Source organism: Tremella mesenterica, assembly GCF_000271645.1.
Source record: "Tremella mesenterica DSM 1558 unplaced genomic scaffold TREMEscaffold_2, whole genome shotgun sequence".
NCBI lineage: Eukaryota > Fungi > Basidiomycota > Tremellomycetes > Tremellales > Tremellaceae > Tremella > Tremella mesenterica.
In genome coordinates, this window is record NW_006711226.1 from 1,288,938 (window position 1) to 1,314,163 (window position 25,226).

At 45.2% G+C, this 25,226-nt stretch overlaps 11 protein-coding genes across 11 annotated transcripts in view; 5 read left to right on the forward strand and 6 right to left on the reverse strand.

Annotated features, from left to right (window-relative positions):
- Positions 1-140: 140 nt before the first annotated feature.
- TREMEDRAFT_60266 (uncharacterized protein) lies at positions 141-4,758 on the reverse strand (the record flags this gene model as incomplete). The annotated part of the gene is made up of 7 exons (XM_007002700.1): positions 141-166; positions 239-386; positions 536-813; positions 1,037-1,235; positions 1,404-1,917; positions 2,072-2,224; positions 2,267-4,758. 7 exons carry the CDS (start codon positions 4,756-4,758, stop codon positions 141-143), a joined length of 3,810 nt encoding a protein of 1,269 aa, XP_007002762.1.
- A 370-nt stretch (positions 4,759-5,128) lies between these two features.
- On the reverse strand, positions 5,129-6,113 carry TREMEDRAFT_60267 (uncharacterized protein; the record flags this gene model as incomplete). The annotated part of the gene is made up of 3 exons (XM_007002701.1): positions 5,129-5,530; positions 5,577-5,720; positions 5,871-6,113. The coding sequence occupies 3 exons, from the start codon at positions 6,111-6,113 to the stop codon at positions 5,129-5,131; spliced, it is 789 nt and encodes a 262-aa protein (XP_007002763.1).
- Positions 6,114-6,424: 311 nt separating this feature from the next.
- On the reverse strand, positions 6,425-8,091 carry TREMEDRAFT_60268 (uncharacterized protein; the record flags this gene model as incomplete). Its single annotated transcript, XM_007002702.1, has 5 exons — positions 6,425-7,031; positions 7,103-7,299; positions 7,347-7,393; positions 7,444-7,539; positions 7,701-8,091. 5 exons carry the CDS (start codon positions 8,089-8,091, stop codon positions 6,425-6,427), a joined length of 1,338 nt encoding a protein of 445 aa, XP_007002764.1.
- Positions 8,092-8,274: 183 nt separating this feature from the next.
- TREMEDRAFT_60269 (uncharacterized protein) lies at positions 8,275-9,279 on the forward strand (the record flags this gene model as incomplete). The annotated part of the gene is made up of 4 exons (XM_007002703.1): positions 8,275-8,315; positions 8,359-8,370; positions 8,711-8,904; positions 9,164-9,279. 4 exons carry the CDS (start codon positions 8,275-8,277, stop codon positions 9,277-9,279), a joined length of 363 nt encoding a protein of 120 aa, XP_007002765.1.
- Positions 9,280-9,561: 282 nt separating this feature from the next.
- Positions 9,562-10,284, reverse strand: TREMEDRAFT_23678 (uncharacterized protein; the record flags this gene model as incomplete). The annotated part of the gene is made up of 2 exons (XM_007002203.1): positions 9,562-9,809; positions 10,011-10,284. Coding segments are annotated over 2 exons (522 nt in total), but the record flags the coding sequence as incomplete, so codon positions are not given.
- Positions 10,285-12,221: 1,937 nt separating this feature from the next.
- TREMEDRAFT_42765 (uncharacterized protein) lies at positions 12,222-14,225 on the reverse strand (the record flags this gene model as incomplete). Its single annotated transcript, XM_007002486.1, has 5 exons — positions 13,968-14,225; positions 13,256-13,918; positions 12,730-13,159; positions 12,594-12,685; positions 12,222-12,444 (listed from the first exon to the last, which is right to left on the reverse strand). Exons 1-5 carry the CDS (start codon positions 14,051-14,053, stop codon positions 12,222-12,224), a joined length of 1,494 nt encoding a protein of 497 aa, XP_007002548.1. The 5' UTR covers positions 14,054-14,225.
- A 1,550-nt stretch (positions 14,226-15,775) lies between these two features.
- TREMEDRAFT_27514 (uncharacterized protein) lies at positions 15,776-17,575 on the forward strand (the record flags this gene model as incomplete). Its single annotated transcript, XM_007002299.1, has 1 exon — positions 15,776-17,575. A coding segment is annotated over one exon (1,800 nt), but the record flags the coding sequence as incomplete, so codon positions are not given.
- A 460-nt stretch (positions 17,576-18,035) lies between these two features.
- Positions 18,036-19,321, reverse strand: TREMEDRAFT_60273 (uncharacterized protein; the record flags this gene model as incomplete). The annotated part of the gene is made up of 6 exons (XM_007002704.1): positions 18,036-18,125; positions 18,179-18,256; positions 18,606-18,652; positions 18,871-18,939; positions 19,144-19,212; positions 19,267-19,321. The coding sequence occupies 6 exons, from the start codon at positions 19,319-19,321 to the stop codon at positions 18,036-18,038; spliced, it is 408 nt and encodes a 135-aa protein (XP_007002766.1).
- Positions 19,322-19,548: 227 nt separating this feature from the next.
- TREMEDRAFT_73274 (uncharacterized protein) lies at positions 19,549-21,677 on the forward strand. The gene is made up of 2 exons (XM_007003058.1): positions 19,549-20,371; positions 20,471-21,677. The coding sequence occupies exons 1-2, from the start codon at positions 19,873-19,875 to the stop codon at positions 21,601-21,603; spliced, it is 1,632 nt and encodes a 543-aa protein (XP_007003120.1). The 5' UTR covers positions 19,549-19,872; the 3' UTR covers positions 21,604-21,677.
- Positions 21,678-23,458: 1,781 nt separating this feature from the next.
- Positions 23,459-24,505, forward strand: TREMEDRAFT_42766 (uncharacterized protein; the record flags this gene model as incomplete). Its single annotated transcript, XM_007002487.1, has 4 exons — positions 23,459-23,562; positions 23,606-23,838; positions 23,935-24,116; positions 24,227-24,505. Coding segments are annotated over 4 exons (562 nt in total), but the record flags the coding sequence as incomplete, so codon positions are not given.
- Positions 24,506-25,072: 567 nt separating this feature from the next.
- The window catches only part of TREMEDRAFT_28097 (uncharacterized protein), a gene marked incomplete at both ends in the record, with an annotated part of 8,652 nt that continues 8,498 nt past the window's right edge, over positions 25,073-25,226 (forward strand). The window contains one exon of the mRNA XM_007002360.1: positions 25,073-25,211. Within this exon, the coding sequence (XP_007002422.1) occupies positions 25,073-25,211 (139 nt within the window). The remainder of the gene's footprint in view (positions 25,212-25,226) is intronic.

The following is a 25,226-nucleotide window of genomic DNA, read 5'->3' on the forward strand; positions in this document are numbered from 1 at the left end:
ATCGATGAGACTCACGTTGCAACCTACCGCAATATGTAACGTAGAATAGGCATAAGATGGACTGATCATGACAATGCTACGTGATTTCATAAAGATGTTTAAAGTACAACAAACAAGAACCAAAACATGATATTGCGTAATTACCAATCCCTCCTCAATCCCAAACCTATAACATAAGCTATGAGTTTTTTGTTTACACGTACAAGGCATCTACCTCAAAGACGACTTTGGCGCTTACCTGAACTTTTATGTCCCACTCCTATACCTGCGCCACCTGGACTGACACCTAGTTCGGTTGGCTTACCAGTAGAAACTAGACTGGTAGAGGAAGGTGATTCATGTAAGGTCGTGGATAATTTAGATCTTCTTCCTGCCATAGGTTCGAGCTGTAAATCAGTCTCACTAATCTCGATGTATTCCCTCTTGCACCCCCAGCTTTCAAGCATGAGCGAGACGAGTGGTTCATAATAGAAAATTGTGTGTGTGTGCGTGTTTGAGAGGGGAGGGAGAATAATACTAAAGTACGAGTACTTACTCGCCGCTTAATCTCCCTCAACGCTTTGGTATGCGGTTTCCAACTAACCACCCCTTCCTTCAAATCTTTCAGCTCACCAGGAAACAAATCGATTATTTCTGGAGCATCTACCAAAGCTCGCATGATCCACGGAAGTTCAAAGTCGTTTCGAGCGTCTCGGGCTGAAAACGGTTCTACTTGTAATGGCGGTAGATTAGGAGCTGGACCTGCCAGAAGGAGATATTCGACTGCGAGAGCATAACTAGCTAGTTCTTCATATGGACTGCTGTGTCCGACGCCTGGATGTTAGTATCTTCCATATCTGTAACTTCCAGTCGCGAGGGATCCTTCAAGTCATTCGAGTCAGAGCCACAGCTCCGAGTAGATGTACGGGGATGGTGGCCACACATTGGGGAGATCATATTCATTGGAGTAAGGAATAGAGAGATCTTGGAAAAAGGAGAAATGTTAGGAGTTGAACAAAGAGGTAGATGATATTGAGGATTGAGACTGCCCACTGACCCGTCAATGACCCCGCGGTAGCCTCGCTGAGATGTTCGATAAGCCGTTGATCGTCAATACCAGCGTTGCGTAACATAAACGTGAAACACAATAAATTGGTCATGAAATCCTCAGCAGAGTAACTCGCACCGTCCACGAATAGTGCGCGAAGAAGTAATGGGTGTGTAGCGCAACTGAAAGAGGCGCCATAGATCGGAACCTAAAACATCAGTTCGACTTGTTCAGAATCCGCACAGAGCGATTCAGTCGTCGTCTGACATCTTGACATGGTACGGAATGGAAAGTGAACAGGGTAGGTTTTGCGGTAGTCCCACTGTAGCGAAAAGGAGACATACATGTGGGGGATTATGAGAATTGCGAAACTCACAACTTGATCATTCAACGAAGCCAGTAAGACTACCCTCGTCCCATTTTCAAGAATCATCGATAAAGCTCTTTGATAAGCCTGACTGACAGCACTTGTCGTATCCTGAAATTCGAACAATTCCCTCGCAGCGGCATTCTCGAACCATTGCAAATACGGTTGTATGACGCTACTTGTCGAGATCGAATACATTGGTCCTAGATGAACTCCACACATGCTCAACAAAGCAACTTTTTGATGACCTCCTTCCGCACCTGATACAGTAGCTCTTCCTCTGCCCGTTCTTGATCTGAACTTTGGTTCTTCGGGAGGTAAAAGACCAACTGGTCCAAAGGCCCATTCACATCGTGATACAGCTTCGTTATTGAGAGGTGTTCGAATATGACCTTGAGCTATCATACGTGATATGAGATGGGTGGTAACTATACATCCTTGAGAATGGGCGGCGAAGAAGATAGCATCGGCTCGACGAAGATCGTTGATCCATGCTGGGTTGGAGAGATATGCTTTGTATAGTCTTTCTGTCAGTCTTCTCCAGTGATTTCAGCGACACAACCATGATATCTTCCTGTCGTATATAATAATGTCGTTGGAGAAATCTCACAATTCCCCGTGCTGAGCAACACACACAATGGAAACTCATACTATTGACAGAAGTAATAGAAACTCACTTGTCTACTCGATTATCAATAGTCCCTTCTCCTTCCAGAGGAATAAGCGTAAGTCGTAAATCTGTGACACCTCTCTCATCAAAGAATTGCTTCACAGCCTGACCCATCATGTTTGCAAACTTCGTCGAAGTACCCGTAGGTTCTCCGATAACCCTTCATATTAGCCAAACGCCGACCTCATCCGTGCTAACTTACGAGTTTAGCATCTTGGCAGGGAACCAACCGTGCACACCAACCACCACCACTCTCTTCACATTCTTCCAACCCCCATCCAAATCCCCGCCATCCAAACCCATTCTCCTTGGCAGATCACCTCCAACATACCTCCCCTGTTTTCTACCTCGCGTCTCCTTGTCCAGCTCGGAAGATACAGGAACAGCTTTAGGTGTTTCCCTCGGAGTGTACACATAATTACCCATAGCTCCCAAAGCACGCCAGGCTAACCCAGCAGTGGTAGCCGTGATACCTGCTCCTTCAGATTCGTTGGGCGGTGGTAAAGGAGGGAAACATCTGGGAGGGCGATCGAAGGTGGTTTTGAAAGTCGGTATAACCATGTTAGGCTGGATAGTCGGTGCTTGAGGAGGTGGAGGAAGTGACGAATTGTTGGTTTTACCACTACTAGGTGTACGATCCATGTCGAGCGAACGTCTTTGAGGAGATGGTGCAATGGGGGTGAGACTGCTAGCCACGGATCCGTTTGATAGTCGCTTTTTGTGAATTTCGAGATTCTGGGATTGTTTAATCTGCACCGTCTTTCCTTTGAGCGAATCTATGGGTTTGGTAGGTTCGACAGGGGGTTTGATGAGTTCGGCAGATTGTGACGGTTCGGCAGATGGGAAGTTTGGGTCAGAGGAGAAGTCCATGACCTCGTCTACACCTTCACTCTTGGGTGCGTCTCCTGAAGACGCTGTGATTTTACCTTGAGTCGATCGAAATGCGAGGTAGGTCAACCATCCCGTTGACGACGTGGGTGACGTGGGTTTGCGAGCGGAGGGTTCTGGGTGTGTCGGAATCGTGTTGGCGTCCTGCTGGGTAGAAGGCGGCACGTCAAGGCTTTCTGATGTTTCTGGAGCAATTGTCGACGTTGATATCGTTCCTGGGGCAGGGATAGGCTTCTGATCAGCTGCTGGATCGGTGGGTTCTACAGGTCTGGCTGACGTGTTTGCAAGAGTCGACGATGGCTTGGTCTGGGGTACGACGAAAGAGTACAAGTATGTACCCCAGCCTGTGCGGGGTTCAGTAGAACCAGCTTGGCTTTCATTCGGTTGCGGTTGTTCTTTGGGTCGATTATTTACAGAGGAGGTCGATTCGGCGGTCTCGAGAGGCGTCCGAGGGAAAACAGGAGCAGGGTTTGAGTCGGATACGGCCTGAGGAGGATTGGCAACGGAGATGATATGTGAGTCTGGGATTGGCGATGATTGAATGACATTCTCGGATTGTTTGATCGTTCCTCTGTTCAGACCAAGATACGTCCCCCACCCCCCTGGCTTGACATTTGCATCGGAGGCGACTGGCATGTCAGACTGGACGACTGTGACAGGAGATGCAGTGGCCGGGACAGGAAGAGAAGGTGCAGCCGACACGTGTTCTTCGGTCGGTGCAGGCGGGCCTGAGTGTGGATCGGATAAAGAGTCCTTGACCTGGTCGACAACACCGTTGGACTTTGATATTGAGGGAAGTGTCGAGGATAATGGAGTATAAATTGACGAAGAGACCACTTCTCGACCTTTGCCTCCTCCCCATCCCCACCAACCCTTTGGCGGTTCACTCCCCGCATCAACGTTTACAACCTGTGTCTCTCCCGTAATCTTTGGGGGAACCGCGTCCCCTTGTCGTGTATTTTCACTGGTCGATAACTCCTGTTGTGTACGGGGTTCGGCATTATCTTCTCTGACACCGACACCATTTGCGTCTTGGCCCGATATCGATAGCGAAGGGTTTATGGTAGGTTGTGTGACAGACAAGTCATCTTCCTTCTCCTTCTCCTTTCCCTTCCCTTTATCTTTACTCTTGGGAAATGTCGGTCCAGGAGAATTCCACCTCATCCACGATGTTGAATGTTTAGGATTTAACTTTCTTTCCACTCCTTCTTTCCTCCCATCGTCTGTTGTGGCCGTCATCGAAGTGTCTCCATTTTTAGAAGGTGTAACCGATGTTGTGTGATTGAGCCCATTCTCTAATGGTACTTCTAGCAGAGGAGCGGCAATTTCCTCTCCACCAGGGGCCACAAACAGAGAAGCGAGACTCCTATCATCCAATCTTGTTCGACCTCTCGAAGGTCCAGCTTCCATATCTAACTCTGATACTTCCATCACACTAGGCGTCGGACTTCGACTCTTTCTCCCAGTTCTGACAGTGGTAAGAGTAGCATTACTACCTGTTCTACTTCTCAATCCAATTGTTCTCCCACCTAGATCACCATCTAGTTGTTTTGAGAGAGATTGTTCCGCTCCAGAGGCCACGCGTCGGTTGGGGAGAGGAGCTGTTGGAGCAGCTTGAGCAAACACGAGAGAAATGTGTGGAGTAGAGGTTTTTCGTATACTAGGATTACGAAGGGTATGAGGACGACGAGGTGTTCGAGAGGATATGGACACGTGTGAGGAGAGAGAGGAGTTTGATGGTTGTAGATGAGGGAGAGAGGGGGAAGGGGAAGAAGGTAAACGGTCTGGTTTCGAATTAGAGGGCATGGTGGGGGAAATAGAACGTTTGAGTGGGGTTAGGACATGTGATCAAGATATGAATGAGAAGTAAACTAAGGTATGGAATGCTGAGATCAAGAGTGAAGTAGAAAAAAAAGTGAAGTTTGTGATGTAGATGTTGTAAAGGTGGCAAGGTGGCGTCATCATCGTCATCAGATTCTTGTTTTCCGATCTATGTGGTGCTATTGTATTGTACTCGTGTATAACATCGATTGCATTCCTTCTATAATCATACAGGTCTTTCGGATACGATCTACTTATCACCCAACAAAACATTTCTACGATTCTAATTGAAAAGAGGCTACATTCTCAGTCACTTCTCTCGGTGATTGGGACAGATATCAATCTATTCTCAAAATCACAACCCTTGCGCTCGTCCAAAAGCTCTATCAGCCTTCATCTGAGCTCTTCTAGCTTTTATCTCCCTCTTATTCGCTCTTCTCTCATCTCTTCCCATCATCTTCCTCTGCATCTTCAAATCCCTACGTAAACGACGATAATCATGTTTACTCAAACCTCTGGCCATAGGATCGTTCCTCATCTCTTCTGAAGAATTACCAGAGTCTGAATCGGAGCTTGATCCTCTACGATTGTTAGGAGGTCGAATGGATGTGCTTCCTTCACTCGCATTGGTTGCATTAGGTTGAAGGGTACGAGACTTTTCCTTTGGCATTGCCATTGCAGAGCTGGAGCGGGGATTGGGGGGAGGGTTGGAAGGTGGTAGATACATGACTTCGCCGTATGAAGGTGGTGCTTCGCCCTTCTTGTTAATTATTGAATGAATGAAGAAGAATAATCACACTTACAGGCTGAGGTGTGAGGTCTCGATTGGTTTCTACAGCGTTGGATTGAGAACCGTAATCGTCCCTCAGGGAGTCGGATTTATTGAATCGAGGTTGGGGTCCGGGAGTGACATTGTTGTCGGAAGTAGGGATGGATTGTGTGCTTCCCTTATATTATCAGCAATGTATCTCCGTGGAAGAGTTGTAATCAGATATGACAAGCTACAAGCTACTTGTATCTCGAGAGAGGGAATCAATGTCATAGAGTAGCCATGGGGCCATGGAGTTGGGCTTGACATGAGGAAGCTCGAGACTCACCGAAGCAACAGGTTCATCATCTGTTTGTCCTTCCTCTTTCCCTTTCCCCTTATTCGACAGTTTGTGCTCAGCTTTCATGAACAACCCATATACCGCACCAGGCTCTTTGACCCTACCCTTTTTATCATACCTTACTTGAGGTCCATCGGGGTTGTTGAAATCCTTATGAGCTTGGACGCCAGATTTGATAATCCCTATCCCGGCTCTGATACCCGTACCGATAAGAAAGGTTAATGCTGGCATGGTGGAGTGGCTCGAATACCGTCAATCGTTGAGATGGAGATGAGGAGGATCACAGCTGATGATTTTGTATGTATTGTTAAGATACGTGATTCGAGAGATGTGGACAAAGAAAAAGTCATTTGAAGGAAAGAGGACGATATTTAAAGTTTGAGTGACAAACCTTGTATGACGGATCTCGATACCGGGCTCGCTACCGGTCGTGTCCGAACTTTCTTCCTTCATGCAACATGCAACAAATATGCCATGCATATGTACATTTCAGAATCCAACTAGCAGCTAACAGCTAACAGCCTCTAGCACCCAATAATCTCTCATGCAAACTCAGTGAACTTGCCTTCTCCTTTGTCCCCCAGAGCTTTTACACTGTTCACCAATACATCCTTCGCACCATCCTTGCCAGCCTTTTCCACTTCCTCCTTCAATCCCTTCACTTCCTCAGGTTCCAACAACTCGCACAACATATCCAACTCGCCTAACTGTTTTTCAACCGTAGACGCGGGTGGTGCAGTTCCATCGGGTAAGAAATAATTGCTAGATGTGATCACTCCAGCTATAGATTTCTTCCATTTCTTCAAATTCTTCCTAGCTGCTTCTTTAGCCTTTTTGGCCGCTTCTCGATCGGCTTTACTAGCTTCTGAAGATTTCTTTTCTTTCTCTTTCTTCGCCTCCTCCTCTTCTTTGATCTTCTTCGCAGCTGCAGCCTTTTCAGCCGCCGTCAAAGGTTTTCCATTCGTAGTTCCCGCACCACCTTTCTTCTTTGCATCTCGAGCGGCTTTCTCCTCAGCTTTGATACGTTTGATACGAGGATCATGAGCTAAGACTTCATCCACCAACTCGCGAAGACGGGTGTTATCATCTTTCTTACGTCGTGCACGTTCAGTCTTATTCTTTTTCTCTGTAAATCGTTTATCGTCACGTCTACAAGTCAGCATCGTCCCTTCACCCATTTACTGTTACTCAATCATGAGGAATATAAGGGTTAGACTTACGAATCACTACCTTCATTAACCTCTTTATCATGCCATTCGAAACTTCTCCACGAATCGAAATTATACCAAAAGTCGTAAAACCCTTCCACCTCTTTCTTACTTGCGTCCTGACCGCCGAATTCGGGCACGGGTTGAATCTTGCTGAACCTGGCTTCTCGGGCAAACCATGGGTCCGACGATGGCACAGTAATCTCCCGCTGAATGTGATGGAAATCAGGTACGGAATCGTCAATGTCCAATCCACAGAGTCGAATTGACGTCTTCGTTCTGGGTTCGTGAGGGTTTCATGAGCTATTCGTGAGTTTCCCCGACAAAGATTCATTGAAGGGAAGACAACTGACCTTTTTGAATACATTTGAAAAAAGCGTCGTCATTGGTACTACTTCCACTTGCCCCGGCTTTCTTATCGGGATGATGACGCAAGACTTTGCGTCTGTCTGTGGCATGTCAGTCTCTGTGTCCTAGTTTTTACCCAAACTATCTCGCCACAGAATTCTACAGGAACGCAATCTATATGAGCCACGGCTGCACTCATGACAGCGTTTCGATAAAGATATGAACATGAAGTAAGAAGACGGGAAGAAATCGAATGACTCACGAGCAACTTTAATATGCTCATCCGTAGCTTTATACCTCAAATGTCCAAGACCGAGAATAGCATAATGATCTTGCTTCTTCCATTCTTTCGGATCACTAGCGAGTAACTCTTGACTTTCCTCTTCCAACCCCAAACCAGGATACTCATCTTCTCCTTCTCCAGCCTTTGCAAGTTTTTCAGCTTCAGCCCTTACTTTCAAAACGTGTTCGTCGTCCTCTGCGAAAGACCTTTGAAGGAGTTGTCTCCTAGCTGATGCGACGAAGGAAGGTCCTGCCGGGTATACAACGCGAGGGACAGCAGGGGTTAGCTTAGGGGTTGAAGGTGGAGTGGGTTTGGACCATCCGCCTGGAACGGGGGAGAGGGTGATGGGGAGTGTTATGATGGATGCCATTGTGACGGTCTGACAGTTCTGTTGTAGGATAGCAGAATGTCATTTGCATGCAAAGCCAAACCTCAAATTTCGAGAGAGGAAGAATATTTTATTATTTATTCTTTCGTATTTCTCCCGGTCCGGTCCATTTTACCACTGAGTTCGACTCTGAGCAACTTGACTATCTTTCTTCATACAGTCACAATGCAAAGACCAAATGACCCAATAGCTTCAAGATGTCTCTTGTGAGCTTTCTAGATTCAATGCTGGATCGAGCTGACGTTCTAGTATCAAAAACCTGTATGTCTCTCTCAATATTACTCTATGTCAGGAGCACCCTTCTTTCTTCCGCACACTCTTAACCTCCCGATGTTCCCACCTGATATTCTCAGTCCTCATAATCATCTTCACAAACGAGGTTCCGAGCTACATATCATCAGATGACTGCTGGTCTGAAAGATGGAGACGGACGGAGAGCGAATAATGAGGACCTTCAATATCCACGGCTTCAGCATACCCCTCACAATCTATAGCTATATAAGACTTCGAAGGAGTTAAACTTAGTGGGGATTGAACATCATTCAGAGTCTCGGGGAGTCAAGAGGAGAGATAAAGCAAAACAAAAACAACTGACAAATAGCGACTTCAACACGACAGGTTCAGACATATACGAAGTCTTTGGGAAATACGGTCCGATAAGACAAGTACGATTGGGGAATAATACAGATTTGAAAACTAAAGGAACGGCTTATGTCGTATTTGAATCACCTGATGATGCTCATGAAGCTATCACTCATTTGAATGGGTTCCATTTACAATCACGGTATATAGTTGGTGAGTTTTACATACTTTTCTTCTGTTCGCTTTTCACGTATCACCTGTGTGTGTGTGAATACCTTATGACTTGATGTTCACTTCTTGACTCGCTCCTTCTTTTTTTCTTATGACTTATGTGGCCATTCGTCAATCCTTTCCTACTCTTTTGTATCTCGTACTATGTTATAATCCCCATCAGGACTTAAGTCTCTCTCCAACGATTGACGGGACTTGTGTATTTTATGCTCAATATGTTATGGCCAATACTGATTTACAGTATTATATCATCACCCATCCAAGCAACAAGCTTCCGCATTAGCCAAAGCGGAGATGCGGGCTCGTGAACGAGAATTAGCAGAGGAGAAGAAACGGTTAGGATTGCGAGACGAATAACCTCATCTATCTCCTCAAAACCCTTCCTCTCACGGTGAATAATTTGAAAAGAAAAGAACACAAAATCGCTTCCTGTACTTGAACCATGTATCAACTGCATTACCTATCCCACTTCTCAACCTCTCTTCTCTCCTCTACTGCTTTACCTAAAATATCCACCAACCTCTCTAATCCTAACGCATATTTAGCACTCATCACCACCACTTCCATCATCCATTCCTCATCTTTCAACCATTCTTCCGTCTCTTTTAATCTTTCTTTACCAATTTCTTCCCCCACTCCATCAGCTTTATTCAAAACCACCACCACTCCTTTCTTACTCAAACCAGGTGAATAAGAATCCAACTCTTCTCGCAATGTTTGTAAAGCTTTATGAGGTTCAGGTATTGAGATATCAAGTACGAAAGCCAATGCTAATGATCTTTCGATTGAACGAAGGAAAGAATGACCTAATCCTACGTTCTGAGAAGCGAGGGGTATGAGACCAGGATTATCAGCTATCGTGAATCTTAATTTCTCCCCTATTCCCCCTTCATTTCCCCAACCCTTACCCGCTTCTCTTCCATCCTCGTCTTCTACATCTTTCCGAAGATCATTCGATGTTTGTTTCGACGCAACGGTACGATCAATCTCAGAAGGAAAAGGGATATATTCCCCTCTTTCCCTCAAACCAATCGCTTCCTTCCTTTCCTCCTCTGTCTCTCTCACAATTCCTTGAAAAGGTTTCCAACCTTCATGACTTACACGTACCACACCTACTTGAGGGTTCAAAGTAGTAAAAGCATATCCTGCCACTTCCGCTTTTCTCCCCGTCAAACCAATTAATAATGTACTTTTACCAGCATTTGGTAAACCTACCAAACCTACATCCGCTAATAATTTCAATTCCAATTCTAACGTTTTAGTAGGAGGTTGAACACCTCTTGATGCTAATCGAGAAGATCGTCCGTATGCAGAAGGGAAATGAGGGTTACCAAGACCTCCTACTCCACCTCTAGCGAGAAGGATAGGATGGGAAGAAGAAATAGGTTGAATGATATCTAATTCTATTGGATCTTCTCTTCTACGACGACGTTGAGATCTTAGGACTTGTAAAGCGGCGGAATAATCTTCTATATTAGGTTCGGAAGAAGGATGAGAAACGAATAAACGTTGATATCTAGCAAGACGATCGATTTCACTTTCATTTCTTCTTTCTTGTAGATCATCTTCTCCTTCTTCATTCTCCAACTCTTCTTTAGCCATTCTCCCACCATCATCATCTTGTTTATTCCCTGAATCGTTATATGATCTATCTGTATTGTTCCCTAATAGATTTTCCTTGACGCTTGGTGATTGCTGTGGAGGACGTAATCCAAAAGAGGATGATGAAGACGACGGAGATGATGATGAGGAAGGAAACGAGGAAGAAGAAGAGGCCGAGGAAGATGGAGAAGATAATCGTCCGAAAGAAGAATATCTTTCCCTAATTACAGTCCCTATTGGTACTCTTAAAAACACATCTTCTCCTTTCCTTCCAGACCTATGATCCCCAGCACCATTACCACCTTTATTCCCTACGATCCGTTTTGACACACTTGAGAGAGAAGTGAGAGAAGGGGAAGTGACGAGATAGACAGAACCTCCAGTACCACCATCTCCACCACATGGTGGACCGACAGAACCTCGAGAAGTGGGTGAAAATGCTGGAGTACCGTTACCGCCTTTACCTGAGAGGTAGTCAGTCACTACTTCATACTGACATTCCATCCCATCTGCAGAGTTGACAAAAGGAAATGTTGAGAGATTGATAGTGCAGATGAACTTGATGTACATATTCAAGAAGCTCAGGGGGGGTAAGGGGAAGGGCGGGAAATGGTTCTCATCCTTGTGACATGCGACATGCATGGGATGAAAGGTTTCGTTGAGATGGAGTCAGATGAGTGACTTGAGAACTCACCACCACGTACGGTTATGTACATATGATCAACGAAAGAATCCTATTTTTCAGCTATCCTCCTGATCATTTTCGACAATACATCCACGTTTGAGCTCGCACCATATACATATACATATATACATACATATATAGAGAGAGAGAGAGATGTCAGAAACGAAGCAGGGGAGAGAGGGGGAGGGGGAAGGGAGGAGAGGGGAGGGGAGGGGGAGGTAATAGCTCAGAACTTGACTCACCTTCTGTCGTCGTTTCTGCTCAATCTTCCTATTTCTCCTCTGTAACTCTTTCTGACGATCTTCGAAAGTCCATACCCCTCCTAGCTCATTTGAAGACCTTTCGAAGTTTTCCGAACTGGAAGATGGTTCGTAGGTCGATTCCAAATTATTCTCGTCCTGCTCTGAAGTGTTCCGGATAAGAGTGTCGCTGGACTCACTTGTATCAGAAACATTTTCGGAATTGTCGGAGGTAACGTGATTACTTGTAATACTGAGAGAGCCAGATCCATGGGATGCTTCGTTGACGCCGCTTGGCTCGGTAGGTGTCTCAATAGGATTCAAAATTGACGTCGAGCTGAGGTTGAAAGGTTGGATAAAGTTGGAGTTGAGTCTTTTTTGGCAATGTATCCGGATCCAGGGTACATAAGGTCTTCGGAATGGACCTAGCATATTGTGATTTGTTATCTATCTTGACTTGGGCATATTGGACAGGGTTGTATACTCAAAAACGTGAATGAAGTCAGTTGAAATTCCGTCAGACTTTTGTCCGTTCAGGCACGGTACAGCCAAGCTGTTCAAGTTGTGCTCGTGTTCGAGTAGAGTAGAAATTTCCATAAGCCCTTGGCACATGTCTCAGTAAGTCGTATGAAAGCCCAAATGCATATAATAAACAACAATGGATGACAAATGAGTCGACTAAATCAATGCTAACTCTATCCGCTACCTAGCGACATCACCACTGAAAGGAAAAGATGGTGAAAACAATTCCTGATCGCCCCCCCAATCATCCCTCACATGACGAACAAAGCCCCTTCACCAACTCTCAGCCTTTCTTCCAATATCCCCTTTGCCTTGGTACGCCAATCACTTTCTACAATCTCACCCATTCGATTTCGAACCCATTTGAAAGTCATCACTTCTGGTATGAACGATTCGATGGGATGATGTATTGCTGCGTGGACTGCTCGTCTGAGACCGACTATATCGTGTGCGTGGACGTTGTATACGTATGGACTGAGTGTTAGTTGCTCTACCCATGAGGTTCTCAACTGGCTTCCATGGACATGTGAGGATGGGCGATGATCAAGTGGAAGGCAGATTGTGATTGGTCTTTGAGATAGTAGTGAATAGATGTCTGATGGACGATAGAGGAGAAAACTCACGGATCCAGATCCGTCATGTGCCATTGCTGAGCGTGCCATTTACTTCGATCTTTTGGATCCTCCTCGTCCCATTCCAAAATTGGATTTATGAACTAAACCCTCAGCTTGTCCTTTTACATGGATAGTAATCACTCACGGGAACACCGACACACAAAGCATCCCAAGGACTAGGACTGATCCTAGGTCTTCCAACACCTATCAGCACAGAGCTCTTAGCTAATTCTTCATAAAATTCAATCTTTCCCAACCTCCCCACATTCTCAATATTAGCAGCTTTGACACGTTTCAACGTTTCCGCATCATCATCTACCATTCCTCCTTTGACGTGGATACCAAACTCTTTCTGCAAACCAGTGAGAGCTTCGAGAGTCCAAGAGAAAGCAGTGGTGTTATCCAGATAATGCACTTGTTTAGCTAGTAACCATGCTTGAGGGGGATGTGGTCTGTATGCTGATGGAAGGTAAGGTAGTCTTTTACAAGTTGGTTCGATTGAAAGTGACATGAGTGTGTTTGGGGTTTTTGCGAAAGGTGAAAGGGTGAATGTGGGGCCTAGAGGATTTCCGATACTGCACCATCAGTTTGATGTACGGTAGGCATCCAGGTAAGATAGATAAATGGACGATTATGACGCCTGCTGATGATGGGAAAACCAATAAACTCACGTGTCCCAATACCAAAATGACATCAATCTCCATGCTTCGATTCCCTCTGGATTGGCTTCACTTTTTACACAATTATGTTCGGGATTCCAACACACATTCACTTGATCCGGATCAGCCAAAATCATCCGAACATTCCAGCGATGTTGATTCCACAGTTCCACAGTTTTCTTCATGTCGGGGTTATACCATCCCAGAGAAGTGAAAACATAGCTGTAATTGTTCGCATTGAGTGCACTGATCACACTTTGAGCGTAAATGGATTCTCCAGTGTTGGAAGTACCAGAGTAAGCCTCCGCAAACCATAAAGAAGCTAGGATGATTATAGTTGTCTCGTTCGTACCACATCCTTCGGCGGTTAATGCAGCTTCTTCCTCCGCCGATGGTCGTAGATTCGATTCAAGTGGAAGAGATGTATTGCGTAAAAGACCAAGAGCTTCACATCGATATAATTTAGCAGCAATGGCATCGTTATGATCCCATATTCCACCGGTTTGGAAATAAGGGTTTTCGGCGGGGACGAGTTCGATAGGTGATCCGTAAAGCGTTTTCAGAGCTGGGAGGGAGAATAAAGCAGCAGATATCAGAGACAGAGATAGTAAGATAGCCAAAACTAGTTTACGACGGGATAAGATGAATGAAGTGAAGGGTATGTCGATCCGGGATCTATTGCATCAGATCGACGACGTCGTAGTAGTGCAAGATAACCACTCACCTTCGATGGCGGCCTTTTTGCTCATCCAAGTTGGATTCGTTACTGGGTGATGTAGCCAGAGGCTGATATGCAGATTCGAGAGCCATGATGATGAAGAATGGGGTCACACGAACAGGTATGTTGGTATTAAAGTAGCATCCGGCTAGAGGGAAGGGCGAAGTAATTCGCTATCAAAGTACCAAAGCCGCTCTTGAGTGGATTCAGTCGATACGCAGAGGCATCAAAGCCGACTTGATAAGGTGAGATGTGTATATATCGAGAGTATGAGCACTTTGAGACTTGTAAGACAACGAGCAAAAGTCGGAAAGTGGTTATAGGATACTTGTAGCCATGTGCCAAGGGGGGAGGGAGTACGCCTAAGGTGTGTCGCCCAAGGGAAAACCAAACCACCCTCGGGCCCTCGGGTCCTTTCGGTCATGTCCACCAGGCCCCACGGATCAACAGGCACGGGAAACACAATTTTCCCTGAAAACTTGAATATTCGGAATTCTCCGTTGACGTGACCTGCATGACAAAAACTCAATCTCGCACCACCTCTCTCCATCACAGACTACTTCTATTCACTCAATCTCCTCTCCCTTCTCTCACCTCTCTATCCCCTTTAGCTGACAAACCCGGCATCTGTCTCACTTCTCAAAATGCAAGGTACGACGGTCACCGGTAGTTTCGGTATAGGACCCATGATCAAGCTTCCCCCCACGTGGTTATCCTACTGGTTCGCCTTCTCCACCGTTATCGTATGCTGGGGTGAGCTATCTTTCTTCATGCGTGCCCTTCAAAGCTGACAATAAAGATGCGGCGTACTGTTTCTTTCGACCTAGGAGTATGGTTGGAGGTGATTTGTCATGGATCTGGGGTCCATACAAGTGAGCTGGTCAATCATCACCACTGTAAAGGAAAGCTCACATCGCAGCTCTGTCCCTTATGCAATGGTTGGTCATATCCCATGCTTTCGTCAGCAGAGCTGACTCTAAGATTGACTACATCTACGGTCAGAAGGCTCTTGATGAGAAGGACGGTTTTACCAACGCTCAAGGTCTAGTCGTCTACTCCGACCACCGCCTATGAGCTCATGTCTAGCCCTTATCAACCTCATCGAAGCCATGCTTAATGTAGAATACGTCTATCTTCGTCAAACTTCATCCCGAGCGCAGAGAACCCAAACAAATCAAAAGAGACCCAACTACCACGCACATGCTCCATTGGTCGGGTTCGCCGCTTCCCTGATGACTTTGTCTAAAACTGCTTTGTATTTCCTCCAAGGCCAGTTTCCCTTCTGCACCGCCTTGATCTGCAATGAAAACTGACCTGTAGAGTATTTCTGCGGAGGCTGCTCTGTGGGGCACAACACATTGCAACGGCTTGTGCTCTACTGGATCATTCCGAATGTGAGCTCTCTTTCTCGTTCACAATCAAGCGCAACTGATACGTTCTCTCATTCTCAATGTGTTGACCTAATTAGGGGTAAGTTATTCCTTCGTCGAAACACGTTCCAAGGCTGACATACGAGTATCTGGATCGTCGTACCCTTCATCGCTTGTATCGTTCTCGGACGATTCATCAGCTCCGCCCTAGGCCGAGAGTATGCCTCTCAGATCGCTTACGCCGAGTGGGCCGCGACTGATTCTCTTTCTGGATCTCAGGTAACGGGATCAGAGAGCAAGAGTGCCAAATCTACAAGATCGTCAGAGAGATTAAGAGCGCAGGTTAATGGAAATACGGGATCGGTGAATGACTCGTCTTCTTCGTCGACGAGCATTGACCCTATATCAGACTCAACACATACATCAAGAATAGCCCAGTCATCAAAATTCCCCCACCCCATCGGCGGTGCAGCCCTTCCTATCACTTTTCATCCATCTAAACTTCCCACTCTGGTGGTAGGATCCAATCGTCTAGCTTCGACTCGTGTGTATAACCTTTTGGAAGCGGATGCTATTGTTTTGGTCGTTTCTCCTCAAGAACTGTCCCGAGCACACGATGAAATCATACATCGTTCTGAAACACGACAAATACAGTATCAACAACTCAATTTTGAAGATATGAAATCATGGATTGACTTTTTATCTTTTAATCGTATTGGCCTGGTATGTGTGACAGATACTTTGATCGGATCGTCTCAACGATCACAAACCTCCGCTGAAATCATATTCAAAGCTTGTACCTCTTTACATATCCCCATCAACATCTCTGACAATCCATCATTATCCACTTACACATTCCCCTCCGTTCACCGATATCCAGGCGTTGATGGCAAACCCAGTAATCTTCAAATCTCAGTATCAACCAACGGTCGGGGATGTCGTTTATCGGGTCGTATCAAAAGAGAAATCATTTCAAAACTTCCTTCCGCAGTCGGAGCAGCCGTTGATAATGTGGGGCGGTTACGAGAACGAGCAAAGTCATCTTCACATACTCGAACACAAAAGATTTCCGAAGACGATATTCATACACCTTTAAATGATCCCGTTCCTCAACTCAATACGAAATCTCTTCTCAACCTCGCTTCAAGACAGTTAGCGACATCAATCACGGAAACCAAAGAAGAAGATACCCAACTGCGACGAATGCGTTGGGTTCATCAAATGTCAGAATACTATTCCTTCGAATCATTAGCTCGTATGACTGAAGAAGAGATGGATCATGCTTTAGAAACATGGTCTGGAACACCTCGATCCAGTGCTTTACCACATCATGAATCCCCCTCTCATTCATCTATCCATCCCTATGTCCAATCATCAAAGAAAGGTCAGATCTACCTAGTCGGTTCTGGACCTGGTCATCCTTCTCTTCTCACGGTGGCAGCACATAAAATACTTCGTAATGCCACAATGGTATTATCAGACAAATTGGTTCCTTCTGAAATACTCGCTCTCATCCCATCACATACAACACTCCACATAGCTAAGAAATTCCCAGGAAACGCCGAAGGAGCTCAAAACGAAATGATGCAACTAGCCCTTTCCGCTGCTCAGAAAGGCGAAATTGTAGTCCGATTAAAACAAGGCGATCCATTCGTTTATGGTAGAGGGGGAGAAGAAGTTCTTTTCCTTCGAGAACATGGTTTCGAAAGTATCGTCATACCTGGTTTATCATCAGCTTTGGCAGGACCATTAATGATGGGTATCCCTGTCACACAAAGAGGTGTTTCTGAAAGTTTTATAATGTGTACAGGAGTTGGAAGACAAGGGAAAAGTGTTAAACTTCCTGGTTATGTCAGATCAAGAACTTTAGCAATACTTATGGGTGTGGCTAGAATACGTTCTATAATTGAAGTTTTGACCTCGGCAGAAGAAGGTAGAGATGGGAAAGTTTATCCGAGATATTTACCAATTGCGGTTATTGAAAGAGCTTCAAGTAAAGATCAAAGAGTCGTTTTATCAACTTTGGAAAATGTGGAAGAAGCTTTGAAAAGTTTAGAGGAAAGACCACCTGGTATGATGTTAGTTGGTTGGGCTGTAATGTGTTTGGAAGGGAAAGGTAGAGTTGATATTTTAGATTCGAATGAAGAAGATGAAGAATCGATAGTGAATGATTGGTTAAGAGGTCAAAGGTGGAAAGTTAATGAAGGACTTGATAAAGTTTGGGAGGAAATGTCAGGTGAATGAAGTTGAGATCTTTTTACACATTTAATCTTGTTGGGTAAAATGTATGTTGTATAGCTTCTGCTCATGTGCAATTGCAAAGCAAATTGACCATATCATATAATGTATCAGAGGGGAAGAGAAATGATGCATGATGCAACTCATAATAAATCTGAGAGCGCGAAAGAGCAGTCTTTGAAAAGGTTTGATAACATTTCCATCGTTTCATCGTGAAGTTGATAGGGGAGGGTGTGTCTTGAGTGAGATAAAGTAACCGTCTCCCAAATCCGTCTCTTCGTCGAGATTCTCAAAACATCTGAAAAGTCTGAAAGTGAAAGAGTGAAGAGTCTGAGAGTGGAAGAGCGAAGAGTGAGAAGACGATATGAGGATATGACGGAATGATGGGGGGAGAAAGAGGATAAAATAGATAAGGTGATATAAGGTCATGTGAAGTGAAAGGTATAGCGGGATGATATAAGAAAAACTAATAAGCATCCCCTTCTCTACCTTCACTAACAAAACCATATTCCCTCAAAACGTTTTCTTTTATAATTTGATCTTTATCTCTTTTCGTCTTTTCATTCAGCTCTTTTTTCAATTTGTCGACGAGATGAGGGTTGAACTTACATTCTCTTCTGTTATTCTGGTCATTATGTTCTCGACGCTAGTTTCTCTTAAAGGGATTAAATCTTCGGCTATTAGATCCTTGATTATCAGTTTTATCTCACTCTTCTTCGTTGATCAAATGGCGGATCCTCAATTTCGGACTTTTGACTATTCCGTCCAGGTGGATTGGTTGAAACTCCATTATAGAATCTACACTCTTCCCCTGCGAGTTTCACTTTTATAAGTCGTGATGTCGTGATTATCACGAGTGTGGTCTTGTTGAGGATTTGAAGAGATTGTTGTGACATGATGTTAAAGATCCAACGTAGGGAAAGAAAATAACAGGATAAGAGTGTGTGAATTTGGTAAAAGCTGAGGAGACGTAGTGACGAGTATCAAGTCATGTAGGAGAAGTCCTCAAAAGAGGTTGATTTGAAGGAAAACGTACGATCTCTCCTACGGCCACTACGTTCTCTCCTCTCACTAGCAATATACCTATACGTCAGCAGGTGGATATTTCATCACTCTGACTATGGTTGAAAGGCTGTCACATATCCAATTATGTTGTACAAAGAGGTTATATACTTGCTATCCTGAGATTGAGAACCAAGTTCCGGTCGATGAAGAGCAGAAACAAAGACAGGCGAGGGGTGAGATGGAGAAAGGGGACTCGAGGAAAAATATGAAGATGTAAGATGTGATAAAGGACTGACCTATATCTCTATCGGCATATTCCATTTTGTGATATAATCTTTCTACCACACTTTCCATTAAAAAGTTTGCTATTTATCAGCATTACCATTAGGGTTGTCCCTCATTCAAATTCCCAACCCTCGCATGGTTATACTTATACTTTTGCCCGTATCCTTTCCTATGAGACTTAAAGACTCGCCTTTTCTTCTCGGAACTTACAACGTGCACGTCAAGGTGGATTGGTGAGAGCAAAAGTATGGTTTTTATGTAGATTGAAAGACTATAAAACAAACCAAATTGATCATAACTCCTAAACACTCCAATAATCTTTCTTCCATCTCTTAAAATGACCAATACTTTCTCTATCCCGTCAGTCTCATAACTTCCATCTTTCGTACCTGAAAGGGAAGACTGACTATCGACGAGATCGACCAGAGAACCAGAGGTGGTAAATGGTATCAAGGCTTCCATTTTTCAACTTTCTTTCAACCTCTCACTGATTATGTGTATTCTAGCAACCTTATAATTCCCTTGTGTGATTTTGTGACATGTAACAAATCTAAAGGCGAAAGGCGAAACTGAGAACATTCGACCTCAAGCCGAGTATGTGGGTGCGGGTTGAAACTTTCGGAGTTTGACGGTAACTCCGTCTCTTTACCCTACCCACCCTTCTTCCCTTCAGAACTCACCCTACGACTCGAACTTGTTTCTCTCGTCTGCCAAATATCTTTCTCTCCGACCAACAAGATGATCGTACGGTTATGAGTTCAATTTCTCGACTTTGAGCTTTTTGTCGTCTTACTTCTGCTTTCAAGAAAGCAGCACGATGTTAAGAAGATCATTTACAAGAGCCTTTGGCCATCGAACTTACTTACATGCAATACGAATATCCAAATTGACAAGACCCATATAACATCCTATAGACTCCTCGACTTGATCGATATTATCAACCACCATCAGACACAAGAAGCATAGGAAAAGAGGAGGTGAAGGAAATCAGGAGAGACGGAAAACACTCGGTGATGTCACCGATAGCCCTTCAAACACCACCCATCCTATTGGGAGATCATAATTCAACACCCGATCTCCCACGTCGTCCATCACCATGGACAGATCTTTCTCATTCTCTATCCGAAACATCTTTACCACTTCGTAAACCTTCAATATCCACTCCTGATCTCAAACCCAACTCTAATCCCATTCCTACTCCTAACACTCCCTCCCCTTCCCCACCTTTACCCGCTTTATCAACTTCACAAGCACTCAGAGAATGGGAAGATCTACTAGCTCGACCAGATTCAGCAGCTAGGAGACATCAATTAGTACATCATTCTCCCAGTCCCACTCCGTCTGTTTCGGGAAGACCAAAGTTGGTGGCGGAACAGGATAAGAGAGGACATATAGAGTATAAATTGAAATTGATCGATCCGACTCCTGAGAGATTTGAGAGGTTAGTCACGCAGATGATATGGAGGTTGAAGCAGGGAAAGAACGAGGCGATATATGAGATCGGACTGGCTGGTGAGTAAAACATCCTTTTTCTCTTACCTTAAGATCCGGCAGTTTCTTGGTCCATCCTGTTTATCGGAACAGTTTCGCAGGACCAGACTGACTTCTCAGATGATGGAACTGTCATAGGGCTCACTCGATCGGAAATGGATGCTTCTTTACGAACACTCGAACTGATGGCTTCTGAGTTGGGCGCCACAGTACTTGTCTTGAAGGAAATTGTAATAACCGGTACGGCGGCTTTGAACAAGCGTTCGGTGGAATCATCCCTTCCGTCATCTTCAGTTTCCATTTCTTCTTCTTCCTCCTGTATCCTTGAAAAATCATCACCTCGTCCGTCCATTATCGATCCCGATATGTTCCCTCCAAAGTCGGAACCAAACCCTCCAGAAAGAAAACTCGTTTTCGCTCAACCCAGTATGGAAGAACTTCTCTCCAACAACCCCTCCCCAAAGTCAAAATGGAGAAGAGATTCGCCAGAAGACGATATCCCTCCGTTCCATCTCGATCTAGACAATCATTCTCCTATCGGACCTGACTGTGAAAAGAAAGGACGGTACAAGACCTCTCCACGTTTACCCAAATCTCAATCAGAACTCACACCTGAGGAGATCGAGGAGAGAAGGGTGAAATTGGAGCTTAAGAAGGCTCGTGCGGCCGCGCGGATCGAACAACGACGTCTTGATTTAATACGAGGAGATGGGACCAACCCACTCTGGCTGGAAACCCAAGCAATCCTCAAACAATCACCAAAACTTGAACCCATGACCAAATTCGCACCTCTCCCTATGCACCGTCATCAACCTGCTATCCCCTCCTCTCTGAGATTAGCATCGCCAGCAGGGTCGTCGCCTGATGATTTGCTTCATCAACCTCTGGACTCGTTATCCCTCTCCTTCGCAGACGTCCGAACCGTCACTGCGGGCTCCCGGCCGGTATCTCCATGGTCAGACACGGAACACGCTCCATCGTCCAGCTCGGATGGAGGAGAATCGGAAGTTCCACCGACCGGAGAGATGATCTGCGTGGAGGCTTTAGTGGTGAGGAAGGTTCAACATGCCGAGGAAGGCGAGGAGGAAGAGGACGGGTGGGAATGGGGTGGTGAGGAAGATGGATGGGGTTTAGGTGCTGAAGGTGAGGTAGAGCATGATGATGATGTTGACAGTGTGTCGATGGAAGATGAAGTGGAAGATGTGAGTTTTGAGAAGTCGAACGATGTTTGGGGTTTTGAGTTGGAGCAGTAGTGGGGAGAGGAATGAAAGAGAGAGGTGTTGTCATCTAAAAAGCATCATAAGTACCAAATGCATTGTAACGTGTCGAGACCACGTTCAGAGATTGGTCTGTCTAGCTGAATACTGCCTCGAGGTGATTGTCTGGCTCTTCTATTCCAGCATCCAGGAATTGATATATGAGAGATCAGAGATCTGCATTTAGGGGACCCGTGTACGCGACCTGACGCGTCGGATGGAATTTGTTCTTTGTTAACCACGTGGTGTAAAGCACCCGAAACATTGTCCTTTGTCTAGGATTCTAACGATAATCTGACACGTATTCTCCTCTTCCCTCTTCTACTCTTTCCATCTTTGACGATATCATCGATACTCGATATCGCCACGCCGACGCTCCGACAGGTTTGGAAGTGTTTAAAAGACAAAGGTGAGTTTTCTTCTCCTTTTTCTTCACTTCTCCTCCACTTGGGGAAAACTGAAGGGATGGTCCGTGCCATAAAGTGTTTCATGTTGAAAGGAGGGGGTCAATGCGACACGAGGACAAGGGGTAAAAGCAGAGGTGTAGAAGTCATGATCGATCAAAGCTTTCTGGGCTTTTTGGGGGCTCGGTCTCAAGGGATCAAGATGTGAGGGCTCGTGAGAAAAACAAGGGGATTTCAGTACGATCGTCTAATTGGACTTTGACCCTAAAAAAAGTGGTGTGCAACAGCAGGAAGCAGCATTGACCTCTTTCCCCCCCCGTTTCCCCTTTTACTTGCTTCCTTCCTGGTCCCTCTGTACGAGTAGAACACTTATCTTGTGTCATTTACATTACATACCAGCTGACATCTTTTTTCTTTCCTCTTCATCTTTACATCTTTACTCTCTACATTCTCCTCATCTTTCTCGTCATCCATAAACAGGTAATACAAATATACCGTCACGCTCATTTTTGAACCTCTCGATCGATTTTTCCTTGATAACCAAGTAACCATCCCTTTCTTTCTCTCTCTACGACAATCATCAAATCGACCCGTCGAAAAGAAGACATCAAACGAATCAACATGCAATTGATCGCTTTACTACCAATCCTAGCTCTTCTCGTTTCGGACACTTTGGCACATAACTCTCATGATAATTCTCGCCATCGACGTGCTGTACAACGATTAAACGAAGTTATCGAACGAAGGGAAGCACCTTACAATGTGATTGGGAAACGTGTCGTTAAAAAACGTGGAGCACAAGCTGTTTGTCGTCCTAAGAATTCCACTGGAACTATCAATCAAGCTTTGGGTTTGAGTTCTAGTACGTCGAGTACGAGCACTTGGACTCAGACGACAACTTCTACTTCTACTTGGAGTGACACCCCTTCTTCCAGTCCGGCTCCGACCAGTAGTACGGATGATTTCCAACCTGCTGCTCAATATGCTGCTGTCAGTACTGCTGTGAGTCAATCATACCCATCAGAATCTCTTCTCATGTCCCATTTGATCAATGCACTAAACTGCGCAACTTGCGTGATACTGGATGGACCTTTGCAAAGGACCGTGCTGACGATATCAGCCTAGCGCTTCTCCTGCTGCAACATCCCCCGCCGCTTCGAACAACAACAACAACGGCGGCGGCGGCGGCGGTGGTGGTGGTGGCGGTAGTAGTTCCACGGGCTGGCCTGGGGGTAAGAAAGCCGGTACATCTCAATGTATCAACCTTGGCCCCTATTCCGGCAAGATTGGTTCCTGCTACGGTCAGTCATTCCTCCTTTCCATGATTTACTCGTGACTGACGGAATAGATTGGAGTGCCAATCCCTCCCCCGATATCGGCGGTATCGTCGCCATGCCCATGTTATGGGGTATCGGTGCTCAAGGCGCTAATGAAAATGACGCCTCTCGAATGGCTACCTTTCAAAGTCTCACCCCTACCAACACTTACGTGTTGGGTTTCGAAGAACCAGATTGTTATACAACAGGAAGCTCCGGGATAGACGTGGGAGCAGGTACGTTTATCGTTCATCCATATGATCAAAATTGATTGGACAGCTGCCGGAGTTTGGAACTCTGTCATCGCACCTTGGAAAGCCGCAGGAGCGACTTTGATTTCTCCTGGGATGTGTAAACAAGCCGACGAAACTTGGTTGGGACCATTCCAAAAACTCATCAACGTCGATTGGGATGTCACGGCACTACATATCAACAAGTTAGACATGGCTGGAGTGCAGCTGGACTTGGATCATTACTGGCAAGCGTATGGAAAACCGATGATTGTGACCGAAGTGAGTGTCGTCACCCACCACATTACTCATTCCTCGTCTTCCTTGGGTATGATGAGATTGAGTGTGATGTATTACGGTGTGAGCTGATACGTTCAGTTCGCTTGCGTGGATGATCAAAACGGTTTCATCCCTTGCTCAGACCAAGGTCAAATCAATACGTTCATCAATCAAATCGTCGATTTGCTTCAAAATGATGGTCGTGTGATTGGGTACATGATGTCTGCTGGCGAAGGTTTAGGTAACGTTTGGCCCCCTTGGAATGCCGATGGTTCATTATCGTAAGTCGTCAACATTTATTGTTCTCTCAAATCATGTCATTTCTCTCGACTCGTCATCGTATCATCAGTGGCTCCACCAAGTCACACATCGCACATGGCTGACGTCCAAGTGAATCAGGCCAGACTTACCTTAACGCTATCAGCAAATACTGAGCGTGGTTGAATATATCGAGACATCTGAATTGTGAGACGTTAGAGAGAGATGATGACCCTGTGGATCAAATCGAAGCTCTGTTGGGATTAAGAAGGAGAGGAATGATATGGACATTGATATGACTGTTCTCGACTTGATGTCGGGATGAAAGTAGAGGTGAGATATGCCCAGGTGGCTAGAAATGTCGGGGAATAGGTGCTAGTGTTTTCTACATGCATGCTTCATGATGAGTATGCGTTGTGTGGTTACACTGACTTGAGCCTGATTGACGCGAAGGAGAGCCATGACCGTGGTCAATAACGAAGTAAATGGGACAGGCAAGTAGGGTAGTCTACTCGTACTCGTACTCTGGTCCGATGTGTTGAGGAGACACGAGTTCGCCATCTAAGATTCCGGGGTGCGGTTCGGTCATTCCTGAGAACCGATCAGTACCGACGGGCTCGGGGGTGGATCACCTTCCGACTCCATTGTTGAGCTATTGAAGGATGACACATGAGAAGTGATTATCAATCCAAAGTGGACGTAGACTGCGGGATAAAGTACCCGTACCCGCCCAGTACAAGTAGCACTAGGTAGATCGGGTAAGTGGTGACTACCCCGGACTCCGAGTCAAACCTCCACCTCGGTCCCTTTCTAAATGTGGTTACTGCAATATAGAAACCGATTCGACCCCTTTCTTCACATCTCACACTTTATCTTTCTTCTTCTTCTTCACTTTCCTCTTTCCTCTTTCACAAAGATAAAAAAAAAGGGCTTTCTATAAAGATTGAACAAATTGATAAGAGAAATAAAGAGAAGAATCATGTCATTAACGATCGAATCTGCTGTGAGACTCTCAAGTGGGGCTTTCATGCCTAGATTAGGATTTGGAGTTTTTAAAGCTACTGGTAAAGAATGTGAAGAATCTGTTAAAGTTGCCGCTGAAGTAGGATATAGACATTGTGAGATTTTGTTTC